Source organism: Eretmochelys imbricata, chromosome 11 (genome assembly GCF_965152235.1).
Source record: "Eretmochelys imbricata isolate rEreImb1 chromosome 11, rEreImb1.hap1, whole genome shotgun sequence".
Taxonomy (NCBI): Eukaryota; Metazoa; Chordata; order Testudines; family Cheloniidae; genus Eretmochelys; species Eretmochelys imbricata.
Window position 1 is genome coordinate 60,078,917 of NC_135582.1, and position 19,863 is coordinate 60,098,779.

The window sequence follows — 19,863 nt, forward strand, 5'->3', positions numbered from 1 at the left end:
AATCAGGCTTCAGAATGGTGGTTGTCTGAATATATGTTACTTCTTTGATAATATCCCATGCTTCGCAAGTTCACTTCACAGCCAATGACCCTTTACACTACAGGACAATGATAGAGGCTACCAAATGAGGCTATTACTGAACTGTGCCAGATACCCTGTCACAAGCAAGCTTAGAGGCCCTAGGGCCTATCAACCAAAAGTTTTGCACTCCATTTTTTTAAAGCGGAGCAATAAGCCACAATAAAATCTACATTATTAAGCTGTTGGGACATGATCCCCAGTGCAAGGACTCCTATGGACTTCAGTGGGCATTGTGTCAAGCCTGGGGTGCCCACTGAGGCACAAGAAGTAGAATACCCTCACAGGTAGCCTGCTCATGCACACCCTGGAGTGGCTTATTGTTTATTTTTAAAAATCTTGTGTGGGGTCAGAGGGCAGAGTTACTAAAGTATCCTTCTGTGAAAAATAATTCCTACTAAGAAGATAGACAGAACAGGGAAAGTGACATTGAAAACAGCAGAAAAAACAGAAAAAACATTCAAAACCGCATTTATGTTTATTACATATCTCCCCCTCCCCCCCTCCCCCCCCCCACACACTTTACAAGGTTCACTGGACTATTTAGACCATGCAAACTGATTTTTTTTTTAAAGGCTTATAACTTAGCTTAGTGTGAGGGGGAAATTTCACAGGAATAGCCACAAGCACACCCCTGACACAAAAGCCATCCTCCTGCCAAATTCCAAGACCCTGCTCCAAAGCATGTAGACACTAGAGCTTCCCGACTAACTGGTTTTAAGAATTTTTGTATTTTATTTTTATCATGGGCAAAGGACATATTTTTCCCTAACCTCATTCTTGGAGGCGGCTGAACCTTTCAAAGAAATTAAAACAAAAACAGAACCATACACTCAGCCTGAGGCAGAGACTCGGGGTGGAAAATTTAATCCCAAACAATTCAAGCTTGGCAAAGTTATAAGCAAGTAAAAACTAGGTTGGCTGACACTGTGCATTAAAAGACCCTAACTGAAGGTATTACCTATACTGCCTATATAGCTACAGTATTGCTAAGGCCCTTTGTTTTCAAGGGTTTATTTATTATTAATTATTATTTTAATTTCCCAGGAATTTATTGGTGTTTTATTCCAAAATTTACAAAATGGGTGAAAAATCAATAAAAAATGAAAGCTAGTGGGCTGTGGGGAGAGGAGCCTGGTACTCACAGGGCACAGTGGGCACATGGGCTGGTATTCATAATTAAGGCTAAGATTTTGTCATGGTTATTTCTAGTAAAAGTCATGGACAGGCCACAGGCAATAAACAAAAATTCTCGAAAGCTGTGACCCTGTCTGTGACTTCTGCTGCTGCGGCTCCGTGGTTTCCCCCGCCACTGTGATGGCTGGGAGCTGTGGGGTTCCCCCCCTGCCCATGGTGGCTGGGAGCTGCAGGGTGACCATATTTCCATATTATTATTTAAAAAGTTCAAAAATATAGAAGGTAGACATCAAAACTAAATATTTTCATTTATCTGACCAGGAATTTTTTCAGTTTATTGGTTTGTGAAAATTCAAGATTGACTCTTCATCAGGAAAAACATTGAAATCTCCAAAACTCTCACAGGACTGGAAAAACATTTCCAGCTCAGCTCTAGCTGTAAACGGGATGTAATTTAGGTGCTACAATATGCACAAATCAGCCTCTCTTTCCACCTCTAGACTAATCAGCCAATGTATATTTTCAATTTGTACACACTCTGTTCACATTATAACACTGATAGGCAGCTTTCAAGCTGCCTACAACGCATAGCATCTAGTCATCACTAATACTCTGTACACCACACCACACCCAGACTCCACCATATATCATTTTAATGTTCTTGCTCCATCTGAAAGTGGTAAATAGTGAGGTTCTCCAATGATTTGTACTCGGACCAGTGCTGTTGAGTCTATTCACAAATGATCTGGAAAAGGGAGTAAACAGTGAGGTGGCAAAGTTTGCAGATGATACAAAATTACTCAAAATTGTTAAGTCCAAAGCTGACTGCAAAGAGTTACCAAGGGATCTCATTAGCTGGGTGACTAGGCAACAAAATGGCAGATGAAATTCAAATGTTGCTAATGCAAAGTAATGAATATTGGAAAACATAATTGCAACTATGCATACAAAATGATGGGTCTAAATTAGCTGTTACCACTCAAGAAAGATCTTGAAATCATTATGAATAGTTCTCTGAGAATGTCTGCTCAAAACGCAGCAGCAGTCAAAAAAGCTAACAAAGTTAGGAACCATTAGGAAGAGGATAGATATCCATGGTACACCGACGCCTTGAATACTGCATGAAGTTCTGGTTGCCCCAACTGAAAAAGAAAGATATATTAGAAAAGGAAAAGGTACAGAGAAGGGCAACAAAATTAGGAGTATGAAACAGGAGAGATGACAAAGACTGGGTCTGTTCAGCTTGGAAAAGAGACAACTAAAGCGGGACATGAGAGAGGTCTATAAAGTCATGACTGGTGTGGAGAAAGCGAATAGGAAAGTGTTATTTAACTCTTCACATAACACAAGAACAAGGGGGTCACAATTAATAGGCAGCAGATTTAAAACAAACAAAAGAAAGTACTACTTCACATAACACACAGTCAACCTGTTGAACACATTGCAGGGAGATGTTCATGGAGAATAGATCAATCAATAGCTATTAGCTGAAATGGTCAGGGTATCTGGGTATCCATATACCTTTAACTGCCAGAAGCTGAGCCTGGATAATGAGTGATGGGTAATTGCGCTGTTCTGTTAATTTCCTCTGAAATATCTAGCACTGGCTACCATTGGAAGACAGGATACTGGGCTAGATGGACCATTAATCTGACCCAGTATAGCCATCCTCAAGATATTACCTCATCCATCTTGTCTTTGTATTCAGATATCAGTCATGAGGAACCGTGGTCAGATGTTTGGCACATTCTGGCAGGTAAAGTTGAAGTTCTCCCATACTGTGTTCTGCAGTAAGAGGCTATTTAAATAATAGGATCCATTAACTCATCTGCAAAAGTGATATTATTTTTCCAAGGGTGCAAACCTCCTTCAATCGGAGAAGACTTTTCTACTGGAGAGGTTCCACAGGGAGGAGGAACATCATTTCCTAAGGGAAGGCACATCAGTACACTAATTTAAGAATTAGTACACTTGGACAGGTGGCATTTTGTCACTCTAAGATCCAGCCACAGAGAGGAGTTTTTCACACAGAAAATATCTCTGAACATATCCCAGCTCTGAGAAGACTTTCATGCATGAGATGATTCCTTGACATTTTTGTTAAATATGTGGGGAAAAGGGGATAGGGAGTGGGGGAAATCAATTTTTTTTAAATTCACATTCAGTTTAAAAGAGATGTAACTTTTTTTTGATAAAGTAATACTTGTGTCAGTTTTTCAGCATGAACAACTGAAAGAGTCACCACACATTCACCAAGGATTAGTGACAGATGGGGATGAATTGATGGCTTGTGTGCCAACTGGTCTGCAAGCTACTCAGTCTAAGTAAGAAGTCTTTTAGGTTGGAGTAGAAAGGCCTCTACGCAGCTTTTTAAGCATTCAGACAAGACTTCATTACATCTCACTATAGCTATTTTCCACTCTAGCCAAAGGGATTCAAGAGAAGTTTTAGAAACAAGTAGGACACATGAGATCACGAAGATCAAGCTGGTCCCTTTGGGTATGTCTACACGATGAAATTAGGTCGATTTTATAGAAGTCAATTTTTAGAAATCTATTTTATACAGTCGATTGCGTATGTCCCCACTAAGCGCATTAAGTCAGTGGAGTGCATCCTCACTACCGTGGCTAGCATTGACTTATGAAGTAGTGCACTGAAGATAGCTATCCCACAGTTCCCGCAGTCTCCACCACCCATTGGAATTCTGGGTTAAGCTCCCAATGCCTGATGGGGCAAAAACATTGTCACGGGTGGTTTTGGGTACATGTCGTCAGTCGCCCCTCCCTCCGTGAAAGCAACAGCAGACAATCGTTTCGCGCCTTTTTTCCGTGCAGACGCCATACCACGGCAAGCATGGAGCCCGCTCAGCTCAGCTCACCGTCACCGCTGCTGTTCTGTCCTGGGTGCTGCTGTCAGCAGATGGTGCAGTAGGACTGCTAACCGTCATCATCCACCGCTTCCGCTGCAACTCTGCTCTCCTGCTCTTGTAAATGAGCTCAGTCTCAATAGCAAATTTCTCCATGTTGTCGTCATCCACTGCTTCCACTGCAGCTCTGCTGTCCAGGTGCCATGAATCCACCTCGCAGGTCCTCTCGTCGTTCTGTAGAAGTATCTATTCTCATGGCATCCGTCGTCATCCACCGCTTCTGCTGCAACTCTGCTCTCCGGCAGACACCATACCATGGCAAGCATGGAGCCCACTCAGCTCATCATTGCTGTTGTGAGCATTATAAACACCTTGCTCATTATCCTGCAGTATGTGCAGAACCTGCAAAAGCAGGCGAGGAGGCGACGACAGCGCAATCACAATAGTGATGAGAACATGGACACAGACTTCTCTCAAAGCACGGGCCCTGGCAATTTGGACATCATGGTGGTAATGGGGCAGGTACCTGCCATGGAACGCTGATTCTAGGCCCGGGAAACTAGTGCAGACTGGTGGGACCGCATAGTGCTGCGGGTCTGTGATGATTCCCAGGGGCTGCAAAACTTTTCCATGCGTAAGGGGACTTTCATGGAACTTTGTGACTTGCTTTCCCCTGCCCAGAAGCGCAAGAATACCAAGATGAGAACAGCCCTCACAGTTGAGAAGCAAGTAGCGGTAGTCCTCTGGAAGCTTGCAACGCCAGACAGCTACCGGTCAGTCGGGAATCAATTTGGAGTGGATAAATCTACTGTGGGGGCTGCTGTGATCCAAGTAGCCAATGCAATCACTGAGATGCTGCTATCAAGGTTAGTGACTCTGGGAAATGTGCAAGTCATAGTGGATGGCTTTGCTGCAATGGGGTTCCCCAACTGTGGTGGGGCGACAGACGGAACACATATCCCTATCTTGGGACGGGACCACCTTAGCAGCCAGTACGTAAACCGCAAGGTGTACTTTTCAATGGTGCTGCAAGCACCGGTGGATCACAAGGGACATTTCACTGACATTGACATGGGATGGCCGGGAAAGGTGCATGACGCTCTCATCTTCAGGAACTCTGGTCTGTTTGAACAGCTGCAGGAAGGAACTTACTTCCCAGACCAGAAAATTACTGTTGGGGATGTTGAAATGCCAATAGTTATCCTTGGGGACCCAGCCTACCCCTTAATGCCCTGGCTCATGAAGCCGTACACAGGCACCCTGGACAGTAGTAAGGAGCAGTTCAACTATAGGCTGAGCAAGAATGGCGGTAGAATGTGCATTTGAACGTTTAAAAGCTCACTGGCACAGTTTACTGACTAGGTTAGACCTCAGCGAAACCAATACTCCCATTGTTATTGATGCTTGCTGTGTGCTCCACAATATCTATGAGAGTAAGAGGGAGATGTTTATGGTGGGGTGGGAGGTTGAGGCAAATTGCCTGGTGGCCAATTACACACAGCCAGACACCAGAGCGATTAGAAGACCACTGCTGGGTGCCCTGCACATCAGAGAAGCTTTGAAAACCAGTTTCATGACTGGCCAGGCTATGGTGTGACAGTTCTGTTTGTTTCTCCTTGATGAAAACCCGCCCCCTTGGTTGACTCTACTTCCCTGTAAGCCAACCGACCTCACCCCTTTAATCACCGCTTTCAGAGGCAATAAATTCAGAGGCAATTATTGTTTCAAAATCATGCATTCTTTATTAATTCGTCACATAAATAGGGGGAAAACTCGCAAGGTAGCCCGGGAGGGGTGGGTGAGGAGGGAAGCACCAGGTGGGTTGGTGGATGAGGGGAGGAGGGAAGGACAAGGCCCCACTACAGTTCAAAACTTTTTGAATGCCAGCCTTCTGTTGCTTGGGCAATCCTCTGGGGTGGAGTGGCTGGGTGCCCATAGCCTCCCCCCTGCATTCTTGGGTGTCTGGGTGAGGAGGCTATGGAACTTGGGGAGGAGGGCAGGCGGTTATACAGGGGCTGCAGCAGCGGTCTGTGCTCCTGCTGCCTTTCCTGCAGCTCCACCAGACGCCTGAGCATGTCAGTTTGCTCCCCCATTAGCTTCAGCATTGCGTCCTGCCTCCTCTCATCGTGCTCCTCTCTCCTCTCATCACGTTCATTTAACGCTTTCCTGGACTCTGCCATTGTTTGCTTCCATGCATTCTGCTGAGCTCTTTCAGTGTGGGAGGACTGCATCAGCTCTGAGAACATTTCATCACGAGTGCGGTTTTTTTTGCCTTCTAGTCTGCACTAGCCTCTGGGACGGAGATGATAGGGGGAGCGTAGAAATATTTGCAGCTGTGGGAGAAAAAAGGGAGAGTAGTATTTAAAAGATACATTTTAGAGAACAAAGGGAAGACTATTTCACACTGAATCAAGCAATTCACATTACATAGCGCATGTGCTTTTGGTACAAGGTCGCATTTTGCCTCTTATATTGAGTGCCCGCCGGTTTGGTGTGAGACATCACACACACTCAGCTGGGCAACAGAATTCAGCTTCCAGGCAGCCATGGTAAGGCAAAGGGTTTCAGCTTCTTCAGCCTTCATAACATGTGGGAATGGTTTCAAACAGCAGCGCCCTCCTTTCCTATACCAAGCAAAGCCCGTTGGATTGGCCATTTAAAAGGAGGGGCTGCAATTTTAGGGTGAATGTGCAACACAACCCAACCCACCCCCCTCCACCCAATTCTCTGGGATGATCGCTTCACACACACACACACACACACACACCTGCATGGCTAGTATCAGGGAAGATCCCTGTCAGCCAAATGCGAACAGCTCAGCATGAATGGGCCTCTTCTCCCACCGCGTGGCTAACAGCGGGGATGATTTCTTTTCAGCCAAAGGTAAACAGCCCAGCAGGAACGGGCACTTCTGAATGTCCCCTTAAACAAATTTCCCGTATTTCAACCAGGTGACCATGAATGATATCACTCTCCTGAGGCTAACACAGAGAGATAAAGAATGGATGTTGCTTGAATGCCACCAAAGCTCGGGCCCATTCGCTGCAATGCTTTGTGCTGCTATGATTCCAGACTACTTGCTACTGGCTTGGCGGGGTAAAGTGTCCTACCATGGAGGACGGAATAAGGTTGAACTCCCCAGAAACCTTCTGCAAAGGCTTTTAGAGTACCTCCAGGAGAGCTTCATGGAGACGTCCCTGGAGGACTTCCGTTCCATCCCCAGACACATAAACAGACTTTTCCAGTAGCTGTACTGGCCACGAATGCATCCCAAGGATTCAGGGCAAATTAATCATTAAACACGTTGCATTTAACACGCCTATATTATATTTACAAAGGTACACTCACCAGAGGTGCCTTCTCCGGCTTCATGGTCTGGGAGCCCACTTCAGGGGGTTGGGAGAGTGTTGGTTCCAGGGTGATGAACAGTTCCCGGCTGCCGGGGAGAAGGGATTCTCCACTTGCCTGCTGTGCGCTATCTTCAACCTCCTCTTCCTCCTCATCTACAACATCCTCATCCCTGTGGCGTGAGACTCCCCCCATTGCAGGTATCTATGGACAGTGGTGGGGCAGTGGTAGGGTCCCCCCAGAATGGCATGCAGCTCATCATAGAAGCGAAATATCTGGAGCTCTGACCCAGAGCAACGATTTGCCTCCTTTGTTTTTTGGTAGGCTTGCCTGAGCTCCTTAATTTTCCAAACGGCATTGCTGGGTGTCCCTGTTGTAGCCTCTGTCCATCATGCCCTTGGAGATTTTTTCAAATATATTGGCATTTTGTCTTTTGGAACGGAGTTCTGCCTACATGGATTTGTCTCCCGATACAGTGATCAGATCCAGTACCTCCCGTTTGGTCCATGCTGGAGCTCTTTTGCGATTCTGGGACTGCACGGTCACCTGTGCTGATGAGCTCTGCATGGTCATCTGTGCTGATCAGCTTGCCACGCTGGCCAAACAGGAAATGAAATTCAAAAGTTCCTGGGGTTTTTCCTGTCTACCTGGCCAGTGCATCTAAGTTGAGACTGCTGTCCAGAGCGATCACAATGGAGCACTCTGGGATAGCTCCCGGAGGCCAATACTTTGAATTGCATCCACACGACCCCAAATTCGACCCAGCGAGGTCGATTTTAGTGCTAAACCCCTCGCTGGGGATCTATTTTAAGAGCCCTTTAAGTCAACAAAACAGGCTTGGTCGTGTGGACGGGTGCACAGTCAAATGGACCTAACACTTTGCTAAATTTGACCTAAACTCATAGCGTAGACCAGGGCTGTGTTGCAAAACTCTAAAACACTACTGGTCTATAAGAACATCATAAAAGATTTTTCTCCTATAGCATGGGGGTAAAGGCTTGAGCTTTACTGTTAGAGGACAAGATGATATAGGACCCTCTTGGATGTCTGAGCAAAAGCAAATAAAGTATTTCTAGCAGTTAGTCATTCTCTTCACGGAGATTTCAAGATAAAAAAATGTTTATAATTGGATTGGAGGGGGTCTTTTGATATAAATGAGAAAGGAAAAACAAACAAACACAAAATGGTCCCACAAAAAGAGATTGTGGAAAAGTAATCACCCAAAAAGACCCCAACTATATTTGATGTTATTTGAATTTAATTGGTATAAAACCCCTACAGCATTGTTTGGAAGAACAAGTAGTAGAAAGCCAGACTGCCTCTGCCTACTCCTTGAAAAACTGCCATGCCTATGTGGAGCTATTTACTGGCAAGAAAACAAACAGTGTGTTTCTGAGTTGTTTCTGGGATTTCACAGTGGCCCTTCAAGTTTATTACACAAGATCCCACAGATAAGGTTAAGCAAGAAGTCGAGAAATGAGGAGTTCTCAGAGGAAAGGGGAGAGGGTAGGCTCTCGACTGTGGAATGTCACATTCAGATTGGTCCTTCACATTTTTTGGTCATTTCTGCAAGAGGCCGTGACTGTGACCCTGCTCTGGATGCAGCACAGTGTTTTAACTCTGGAGTCTCCCTGTCTAAGCCCATTTACACAGGCACTGACAGAAGTCAGGACAAGAGACAGCTGCTTTCATTCACCTGATAACTAGGACTATAACAGGGTTTTAAAAAGAACTTGATAAATTCATGGAGGTTAAGTCCATTAATGGCTATTAGCCAGGATGGGTAAGGAATGGTGTCCCTAGCCTCTGTTTGTCAGAGGGTGAAGATGGATGGCAGGAGAGAGATCATTTGATCATTACCTGTTAGGTTAACTCCCTCTGGGGCACCTGGCATTGGCCACTGTCGGTAGACAGGATACTGGGCTGGATGGACCTTTAGTCTGATCCAGTATGGCCATTCTTATGTTGTTAACTAGATACCTTGGTTCTGCCTCCCAACTCTGACACACAAAGGACAAAAATCCTACCTCACCATGCTGCTCAAATACACAGGACCAATGCTGGGGGAGACCCTAAGCAGAGTAAACTCCTGCTATCAGTTTTTAATCCACCAGTGCTAAATTAGCCAATTTTCCAGCATTCAGGCATTTTGCGTCATTAAATCTACCAACACAGTTGGCACCTTTACAGCACTTTTATCAGTGAAACCCAGGATTGGATGTGCATGGAGCCTATTGCATCCTCTCACCACTAAAGGGTTCAGATAGGGACATATCTGCAGGGTCTTGTGGGGGAACTTGCTCTGCTTATGTTGTAACATTTCTGTAACAGAGAGACAACTTCAGTCTCCAGGGCTGTCAATCTAGCATGTTTTAGAAGAGCATTAAAATCACTCTATAAAAATATATAGAAAGTGTTATATATCTCCTGATCCAGATTTCTCATTTTCATTGCAGGAGACTGTGGATTACCCCTTGAAACAGGAACCAGCCTTCATATAAATCCACATGAAACCTCCCCTTTGAGTCAAAAGATGAATGACAAGGTGCGATCCATGACAATGTTTTGTAAGTTCAATACAGAGGCAAGATGGAAGTAGTGCACATAAAATATTTATGGAGAGGCCCAGTATAAGCTTGCTTTGCATCAAGTGAGGAAAGAATTAGATGTGTTTCTTTCTAGCATCCCTTGGTGATTTTCTCCACAATTTATACAGCTATTCAGGTTAAGTATACCTATAATTTGTCTGGGGGGTTCACTTTCTTCTGAAAAATCCCACACTGGCCATCGCTGGAGGCAGGACTAGAGGGGGCAGTGATCTAATCTCGTAGAGCAAACCTTTCTTAGCTAACCTGTGGAACAGTATTTAGGAAGAGTAAATATTAGAAAGAAAGAAAGTTGATTTGAAAAATTATCAACGTCATTTGAAAATAGAGGAATAAAAATTGATGACGTTGTTTAAGTGGAAACGTCAAGACTGAGGGTCTCTCTGGCTTAGGCAAGTCTGAAAAGAGACCGGTCCTTTAATTTACTGTGTGGATGACAGAGGCCCCAAAGATAGCTCCAGTGTGCTCCAGTTAGAGATTATCTCCCAGCCTCATTTTGCATTTACTTCCCTCTCCCTCACATACTTTCAACAGAAAAGATTTTTTTAACATATCAAGCTTTGAAAATCAACTGGGCTGCATCTGTTTTACTGTAGACTTTCTAATCCATCAATCCTCTGGACTACAATGTAAAGTTGGGACACTACTAGTAGACATTTAAAAAAAGGAAGCTTTTTCACTCTCAGCTTTTAAATCACACCCTTCCCTATTGTACCTCACTTGTCCTCTTTTTGACTGCTTAGTAAACTAAAGAATGATGTTAACAGAGGAAAGTGCATTTTGATTAGCTACCTTTTATTTTAAGTCCCAGGAAACGCACAATGGGGTGAGAGTTGCAGAATTTGGATCCAGATTTTAAACACCTAAAGTTGGGTGTATTACAATCTAGGGTTTTGGTTCAGCCCCATCTCTAGCGTAAAGAGAAGCAAACCATAAATCCTTAAGGCTAGAAAGACAGCAAGACACTGATTTTAGGAACACTGGTCTTTTGGCAAAGTAGAGAACTCAGGTGTATGAGGGCTGATGGCAAGTACTGTATCCAATTCAGCAAATCTCATTTTAGCTGGATGACCAGCAGGAGGGGAAAAAAGCAGTTACTTGATTGGCCTCACAGCTGCTAAATTAAGTTCTAGAGCAGGGGGTGGGCAAACTTTTTGGCCTGAGGGCCACATCAGGGAATAGAAATTGTATGGCGGGCCATGAATGCTCACAAAATTGGGGTTGGGATGCAGGAGGGGATGAGGGATTTGCTCTGGACTAGGGGTTTGGAGAGCGGGAGGGGGATCAGGGCTGGGGCAGGGGTGTGGGCTCTGGGGTGGGGCTGGGACTGAGGAGTTTGGGGTGCAGGAGGGTGCCCCAGGTTGGGATCAAGGGGTTTGGAGAGCAGGAGCGTGATCAGTGTTGAGGCAGGGGGGTGGGGTGTTGGGAGAGGCTCACGGGTGCAGGCTCCGAGTGGCGCTTACCTCAAGCAGCTCCTGGAAACAGTGGCATGCCCCTTCTCCAGCTCCTATGCGGAGGCGCAGCCAGGCAGCTCTGCACGGTGCCCCATCCACAGGCACCATCCCTGCAGCTTCCATTGTAGTGCTGGAAGGGGCCATTGGAGTGCGTAAGAGCCAGAGTGGGGCCATGCCGCGTGGTGTGGCCCCCCACCCAGCGCCCCTTCTTTGAATCGAAGAGGGCTGAATGGGACTCTGTTCTGAGACTCCATCAATCAGCCGGAATAGTCACTAGAGTGTAACACAAGCTACACCCTTGACCCCAGAGAATGAATGCATGGACTGCACAACACATCCAGTGCCATGAAGACCAAGATATGAGAGGTCTGTCATTCTGAAATGCATTTTACTAGTCACAGAGCCCTGTCAGTCCTGATATAAAGGTCTATTTGTTTCAGGGATTCAGCTCTGCTTAAATAAGCCGATACAACAGGGCAGCCCCAGGGACCTTTGCCCTGGAGAAAAATGGGGGCAAACAGGAGAAATTCAGGAGCAGTGTTTTAATCTCATGATTTTATCCCAGCTCTCATATTAAAGGCCCAGCTTCTGAAATCACCTGGTTACAACATGAGAATTTCAGCTTTGATTTTTTTTAAAAAAGAAGTTGATTTCTAGCCCTCATGGTTGCAGAGAAAAGCTTGAAAGCATGACATGCCTGTGACCCAAAAGCTCAGAAAGCAGAAGGCAAATAGAAAGAACCCAACATTTAAAAAATGTTATTTTTAAGCCTTTTTTAAAGGCCTGACATGATTTTTGAACACTTGGTGTTGGCAATACTGAGTTCCGTTACTCAGCACAGCCACACCTCACGACAGGTCCACACTTAAACGGTGCAGTGGTGTAGCTGCGCTGCAGTGAAGACGCTACCTACACCGAGGGGAGGGCTTCTCCCATCAGCACAGGTACTCTACCTCTGCAAGACAGTGACATCAGTGGGAGGTTGCTGGAGATTGAGGGGAGTATGGAGTCCTCAAAGTCTGTACCCTGGCCCACCCACCATAATAAAACATGGAACATATCAACAGGAGATGAATGGAGCAATTCACATCACTTGGAGCTATTGTTTCAGCCTCTTTGCAGACACAGGCATTAGATGCTGCCTCAGTTTACAGTCTGCTCAGATTTGTGGTTTTCTCCACAAACATAGGAATCTTTTTTTTTTAAATTAAAATTTAAGACGAAATTCTAGAGCACAATTCTGTGGCAGGAGTGGGGCGGGTGTGTGAATTCTGCTGCAAGCGCTGTGACAATGGATTTGCACAGTCCGCTGGGCCCAACTCTTGGGCCTTTCTCCACTCAATCCTTACTCAGACAATTATCTCACCACCTTCAGTGAAAGTTTTGCCTGAGTGAGGACTGACTAAAAACCAAGTAACGTCTTCTAGATTTTACCATGTGGTAGAAGGAAAAGGCCTGGTGTCAGTTTTAAATTATTTGTACTTGTGGTAGGATTGCAGCTATTCAGGCACTGTAATGAGGGGCTGGGGAAAAAGACATTAACAGACTGAACCCTTTTTATTAAAAGTATTATTTACAACATACAAATTGATCTTATTGTACCAGAACTGATACTATGATTATAACATCAGAAAGTTGCCTTTGTTACAAACTAATTGGAACAGCTGACCAGGTCAAATCAAGGTTCAGAAGCTATATTGGGCATTTAGAACTCTCTAAGACCAAATTACATACACCTTGATGGGGCCTTGTTTTCAGATGGCAGGTGCTCAGCACTTTCTGTAAATCAGGAACCATAACAGCATCTCAAGTTGGGCATCCTAGGTCACTTTTGAAGTTCTTGGCTGTAGTTTAAAGTAATCAACCCCAGAGATTAAACAATTGTTACTTGGTCAGTCTCATGGTATCTGATTCATCTTTATTCATGTTATAAAAGCCAGGAAAAAGTTCCTGAAATTCTCAAGTAGGCAACACATTTCATAGCTGAGAAGAGCTTTTTTCGGAGGATGCTGGCTATATACATGTTATCAACTGCTATGCCCTTACTAGCTCTTAAAAGCAGAGCAAGTGTTAAAAAGTGTTTTATGACTGGACAGAGAAAAGACAAGAGATAGACTATAAAAGGTATGGGAAATAAATGCATAGTCAATGCAATCTTACAGCTCTATTGCATGATCCCAGTAACACAATGGAAAGTTGCCAACTGGCAGATAAATTGACCTGTGCGCTCATGAAAATGAGGTACTGATACCACCAGCTAGAACTTGTATTAAACCAAGCTTCCCACACATCTGTGCCAATTCAGGCTCAATCCTGACCTGCAACAACCTAGTTATTCCAATCCTGGGCCTGTTTAGAGCAAAGGCTGCCAGTCAATGTGAACGAACTGTGCCTCGAAATTGTGTGATGGTTTTGTGATTAAGCGTTTTTAAACACTGATAAATAGTGATGATTGTTATGTGAAAGCATCAGACAGCTGGCAGCAAAATTACCTTTCTGCAAGTTGCTACCTATCCGCTATAATCTGACCATAAGACTTAACAATCCTAGTGAGCGCCACTGTATTTATAGTTAATTATTTATACAGCACCATAAACGTACCCAGCATTTTATAACACACAAAATAGAGACACTACCTCTCTGCAAGTTGGAAGAGCTTACGCTAGTTCAGGGCAACGGCTCAGGAATGAGCGAATGCAGATACAACAATGAGGAGGAAAACAGTGCAGGTTCACTAGGTCTGAAGAAAAAGAGCACACAGTGACTTAGAAGTGGGAGGCTGGTCCAAGCATAGGGTGAAGCATAACAGAAGGCATGAAGCTTCTTCTGTGGCCTCATTGACACTAGACAAGCATACTAACCACATCCTCCAGCACTCCTGTAAAATGCTTCTGGAAGTATTCCACAAGGCCTTTCAAAATTTTCCAGAATCTACTGCTTCTAGGGGCTGTGCCAGGATCAGTGGGATAAGTATCCAGTTGACATTGCACTAGCGGTGTAGTGCAGAACTAGTGTGATGAGCAACAAAACAGCAGCAGGCTGTTTTAGTTAACTACGGTCTAGTTTGGACACACCACACTATGGGCACACAGTGCTGCAATTCTCCAGCACAGACAAGCTGTGTATGTCCTCAGGGGTTAACCTCTGTAACAATAATTTGCTTTTTGTAACACATTTCATTCAAAGGTCTCAGGAACACTTTATAGACATTGCTTAAGACAACACCCTGGTAGAAAATAGAATGTACAGGAATCACTTCGCCCACCACTGAAATACGCCCACCTCTGCTCTGTAACACAGCAGCTGTTTAACAGTGTGCAACAACACTGCACAGCTATTTAGAGCAGGGAGATGTGTTAACCATAAATCAGTTTGTGCTAGTTTCAGGCTGCACTCAGGAGTTACCATTTAATATTTTCTGTTTATGAAAGCTATTTCTGAAAATATTTGTGCTATTAAATAGCATTCATTGTAAGTCAATCCTCTGCAGTTCTTGTTTATCTTCACAGAAATGCTCAGAGTCCTTGGGAGCAGCTGTCTTGAAGAACGGAGAGCCTCAGAGTTTTATAAATAAAAAGCTGGTATGTTAAAACAGGAAAAAAATTACATAAGTACTGTGTAATATGTCATTACAGCCCTTTATGCCACACGTAGGACTCAAATTTTAAAAAAGATTTTAGTTACATTTCAAAGAATATCTTCTCATTTATTTAACTTCACAGTAACAAAACTAGGAATAGAATCCAGCAAAGGAGTCAAAGTTAAAAAAAAAATGACATTTCAAAATAGCTAAACCAGGTATTTTCAGTGCGCATTTAAAAACTGATTTGTAAAAGATGGCTTTGGTTTGGGGCAGTTTTACTGATTAAAATCTAAAACCAGAAATACTAATTTTAAATCACCTCTAAATTTTATAATCCACAGACATTTAGTCAGATGCTTAGCTGTGATGAAGCAGTGTATCTCCATTGACTTTAACAGAGCTACAACACCTTACACCAGCTGAGGATTTGGACCACAACCTGCCCTTTAATTACAAAGCTGTCACCCTTCATTTCCTTTCCTTCTTTTAAAATAAACTTCAAAATGCCCAGACACTAAGCATTTTGTTTGACCCAAAACAATGTTTTTCAATTGTACAGTCAAGTGCTTTGCATCTCAAAGTGCTTTGCAAAAGGTATCATAGTTTTTAAGGCCAACAGGGACCACAAGATTATCTAGTCCAAGCACCTGATCAGTATTCCCATTTTACAGGTGGGGAAACAGAGTCACAGAGAGGCGAGTATGATCTCTCAAGTTCCTGCACCACTTCAGAGTCCCAGTCCAGTCCAGTCCTATCCTGTCCATTGGATGTTTTGGTTGAATTGATCAGTGTTTACATTTAAATTGGTTAATAAATAGGCTATTAACACACCATTGAGAGGAAAGGGGCAGTTTACAAGTTTTGGTTTCAGGCTGTCTTCAAGATTAACAGAGACGTAACTGCATCTTGTTACACTTCATACCTGGTTCACATTGCTAAGATTTTCTTCACAACCACAAAGTCTAGAAACATTATTTTTAATTATTACATCTGATTCTGGAGCAAAATTGTGTGGCAAAGAGGTAAATTCTGTAACCAGGTTGCTGAAGGGGCCCTGTACATAAGTTATTGTACTCTTCTACAAGATGTTACACCAGCTGTCCTTGGAGTTTTACCATAATAAATAATGTTTCCTTTTCGTTGTTTATTAAGCATCGACAACATGCTCTGGACCCATCTTCCTGACTTGGTCCATCAAGGCTCCGTTCTTTCCTCCTATACAACCCTCTTCCGTGAACCGTTCATAGAATCATAGAATATCAGGTTTGGAAGGGACCTCAGGAGGTCATCTAGTCCAACCCCCTGCTCAAAGCAGGACCAATCCCCAACTAAATCATCCCAGCCAGGGCTTTGTCAAGCCTGACCTTAAAAACTTCTAAGGAAGGAGATTCTACCACCTCCCTAGGTAACGCATTCCAGTGTTTCACCACCCTCCTAGTGAAAAAGTTTTTCCTAATATTCAACATAAACTCCCCCACTGCAACTTGAGACCATTACTCCTTGTTCTGTCATCTGCTACCACTGAGAACAGTCTAGATCCATCCTCTTTGGAACCCCCTTTCAGGTAGTTGAAGGCAGCTATCAAATCCCCCCTCATTCTTCTCTTCCGCAGACTAAACAATCCCAGTTCCCTCAGCCTCTCCTCATAAGTCATGTGTTCCAGTCCCCTAATCATTTTTGTTGCCCTCCTCTGGACGTTTTCCAATTTTTCCACATCCTTCTTGTAGTGTGGGGCCCAAAACTGGACACAGTACTCCAGATGAGGCCTCACCAATGTCGAATAGAGGGGAATGATCACGTCCCTCGATCTGCTTGCAATGCCCCTATATATACATCCCAAAATGCCATTGGCCTTCTTGGCAACAAGGGCACACTGTTGACTCATATCCAGCTTCTCGTCCTCTGTAACCCCTAGGTTCCTTTCTGCAGAACTGCTGCCTAGCAATTCAGTCCCTCGTCTGTAGCAGTGCATGGGATTCTTCCGTCCTAAGTGCAGGACTCTGCACTTGTCCTTGTTGAACCTCATCAGATTTCTTTTGACCCAATCCTCCAATTTGTCTAGGTCCCTCTGTATCCTATCCCTACCCTCCAGCGTATCTACCTCTCCTCCCAGTTTAGTGTCATCTGCAAACTTGCTGAGGGTGCAATCCAAACCCTGCCCTTCCCTGAAATACGCAGTACTGCACAGCCACACAGATTACAGAAAGCTCTCAGAACCTCCATGACACACACATTACCAGCCAAAACAACCCAATGATTTTACTGCTGTGTCCTTCAGCCTCCTTTCCCCACAATCCCTTAGCATTTATAATAGCTGCTTGCCATGTAACTTTGTCAGCAGCCCTTCACTTGGGGCTCTACATGGTGCAGAGACCTGCCCATGCTGATCTGGTTTCACCATTGTGGCCTTTACCTATAACTTCTTTGTGGCAGAATTTACCTGTCTGTGAGACACAACACATATTTGTGATGCTGTGTAAATAAACAGATGTCACTAATCTCATATACTATATGATAGCTTTTCCTTTCTTTAGTATTTGTCCTTATTTCAGCAATTGATATCATGAGGCCTGAAATGAATAGATATGTGAGCTATTTAAGTAGCACTAACTATAATTGTCATGCCTCTGATGGGATTTATCTTCACAGGAAGTCACCCTGCCCTTGGAAGCAGCTGCCCTGAAGAAAGGAGATTCTGGGGCTTGTACAGCTAAAGGGCTGGTATGTTCAGAATAGAAATTCACCAAATGAATTTAAATGGATGCAAGGAAATGCTTGGACGGAACACACAACCCAAGCGAATGGGCTGTACATTCAGAAAAATGCACGTAGAGCTGAGGAAAGTTGTCCTCAGCCTAAAGAAGCTCACAAGTGGCCTCCTAGCCTGAACTAGCAGCTGTGGAGAGGAACGGTGATGTAGCCTGCTGTACCCTAGTGGGGTAATCATCCTGTGGATTTTAGCTGTGTAGGAACTCCCTGGCTACACTGCAAGTCACCAAAGCTACACAATCCACCCTCCTCAGCTGCAGAACAATTCAGCTCCCTGTCATTTAGGGGGAAGGAGCGGGGTTGCAGAATCCTCCTGCACAGAACCCTACTTTGTGCCCCTTACCCGAACATAGTCCAAATGCTGCATTTAAGCCTGGGAGGATCCACAAATGGAGCCAAAAGACTTGGCCCACTATACATAAAGTTCAAAATTTGCCATGAAAATGAAACATTTAGAAGTTGGAGGAAGCCATTACCACACAACTGCTGTTCAGTAGCCTGTGTCAAGTTAGATTTGTTTTCTTAGGCTCTCTCTAGAGTTTTTAACTGTGATTTGGAACCAGTTAGCAGCATGGTCACTTTAACCAGTTACAAGTAATATGGTTCAGTTTGAGTCCATCCTGCACAGAAGCTCTTCCACCATCACAGCCATATGTGTATCAGTATTCTGGGCAGCAGGGGACAGAGTGTCTAAAGCACATGGCATTAGCAGCACATGGGGCAATGCATTCTGGGATGCCCTATTGCTCACAGAGCTGGGAGAAAGGAGGATTGGCCAAACCAGGTGGACAAACATGGTTAGCATGTCTTGTACACTGTGGAAACAGCATGCTGAACTGGTCACAGGCAGACACCAGGTTATAAGCTGAGGCCACTGCAGACATAAAAGCACTAAACAGCATCAACAGGAACACAAAGTTCCATACACATACAAAATCCACTCCCCCACAAGAATACACAATAGTCAGGATATTATTTGTTCCACAGAACCTTTGCCCGTAGGTCTCCAATAAACTATATCTCAAGCTCTCAGAACAACTCCTTCTCTAGTACTGCTTATCCAGCACTGACTGAAAGGTAGGAGTGCCTGCGTTGGCATAGCAACACAGACTCCTCTCCTTCCCAGTTTGCCCTGTTAAAAGGATATTAGCAGACAGGCCTCCTCTCCCACTACTCTTCATGGACCAAGGCTGCTCTACATCATGCCCTGAGTCAACTTCCCAAGCCCTACTTTCCCTCCCTCCCTCCCCCTGATAAAAAAGCCAGGTAACAGTGGGGAAAACGGGAGCCCCAACAATCAGGGAGATTTATCCCAGCTTCTTAAATAGCATGGACTATCTCTCCACTGAGGCACCTTCCTTTTCTCCGTGATTGCTCTGTCACATCACTGTTTAAATGTGCTTAAAGTTAATGGGTATAAAACCCCAAAATATAAAGAATTCTAGTGGCAACTTAGGATGAGGAAGGCATGTGTGTGAATTCATAAGCAAGTCAGAGGGGAGGTGAAAAGAGGTGACCCCTTTTTCCCCACTAAAGAAGTTTAAAAATAATTAAACCAAGGCAAGGCTCACAAGAGGCACGTGGTACCACTCACACTTCTCTTTTGTGCACATCTTTATTACACACATTTCAAAAGCACTTGGGTGTGTGACTTTTTACTAGCTTTAACCAAAACCCATGAATTTTGCCATGACAAATCTCTGATTTTCTCTCAAATTTACCATGACACAATTAGAGCTCTATCTTGCACAATAGTGACAACAGGGGCATGAGGACTCAGGAATTCTACCTGAGGCTAGATCTGTTCAATGACCAGTGAGGGGGAAGAAGGAAGCAAGCTAATTAACCCTATGTACCATCAATTGCTCTTGAATAAGGGACTTATTAATCTGCTCTTGAATAAGGGACTTATTAATCATCATTAATATGGGAGCGGTGCTACTGTTGCTCCCAGGCATTTCTGTCTTCACTTTCCAATGTCTCTCACTGCCTTGTCTGTCACTACCTTGTTTGTTCATTTGC

General features: G+C 44.2%; 1 protein-coding gene across 1 annotated transcript in view; it reads left to right on the forward strand.

The window, feature by feature from the left end:
* KIAA2012 (KIAA2012 ortholog) overlaps positions 1 to 19,863 on the forward strand; it is a 101,853-nt gene that overhangs the window by 50,208 nt on the left and 31,782 nt on the right. The window contains exons 12-14 of the mRNA XM_077830361.1: positions 9,886 to 9,974; positions 14,999 to 15,070; positions 17,722 to 17,793. Of these exons, the coding sequence (XP_077686487.1) occupies positions 9,886 to 9,974; positions 14,999 to 15,070; positions 17,722 to 17,793 (233 nt within the window). The remainder of the gene's footprint in view (positions 1 to 9,885; positions 9,975 to 14,998; positions 15,071 to 17,721; positions 17,794 to 19,863) is intronic.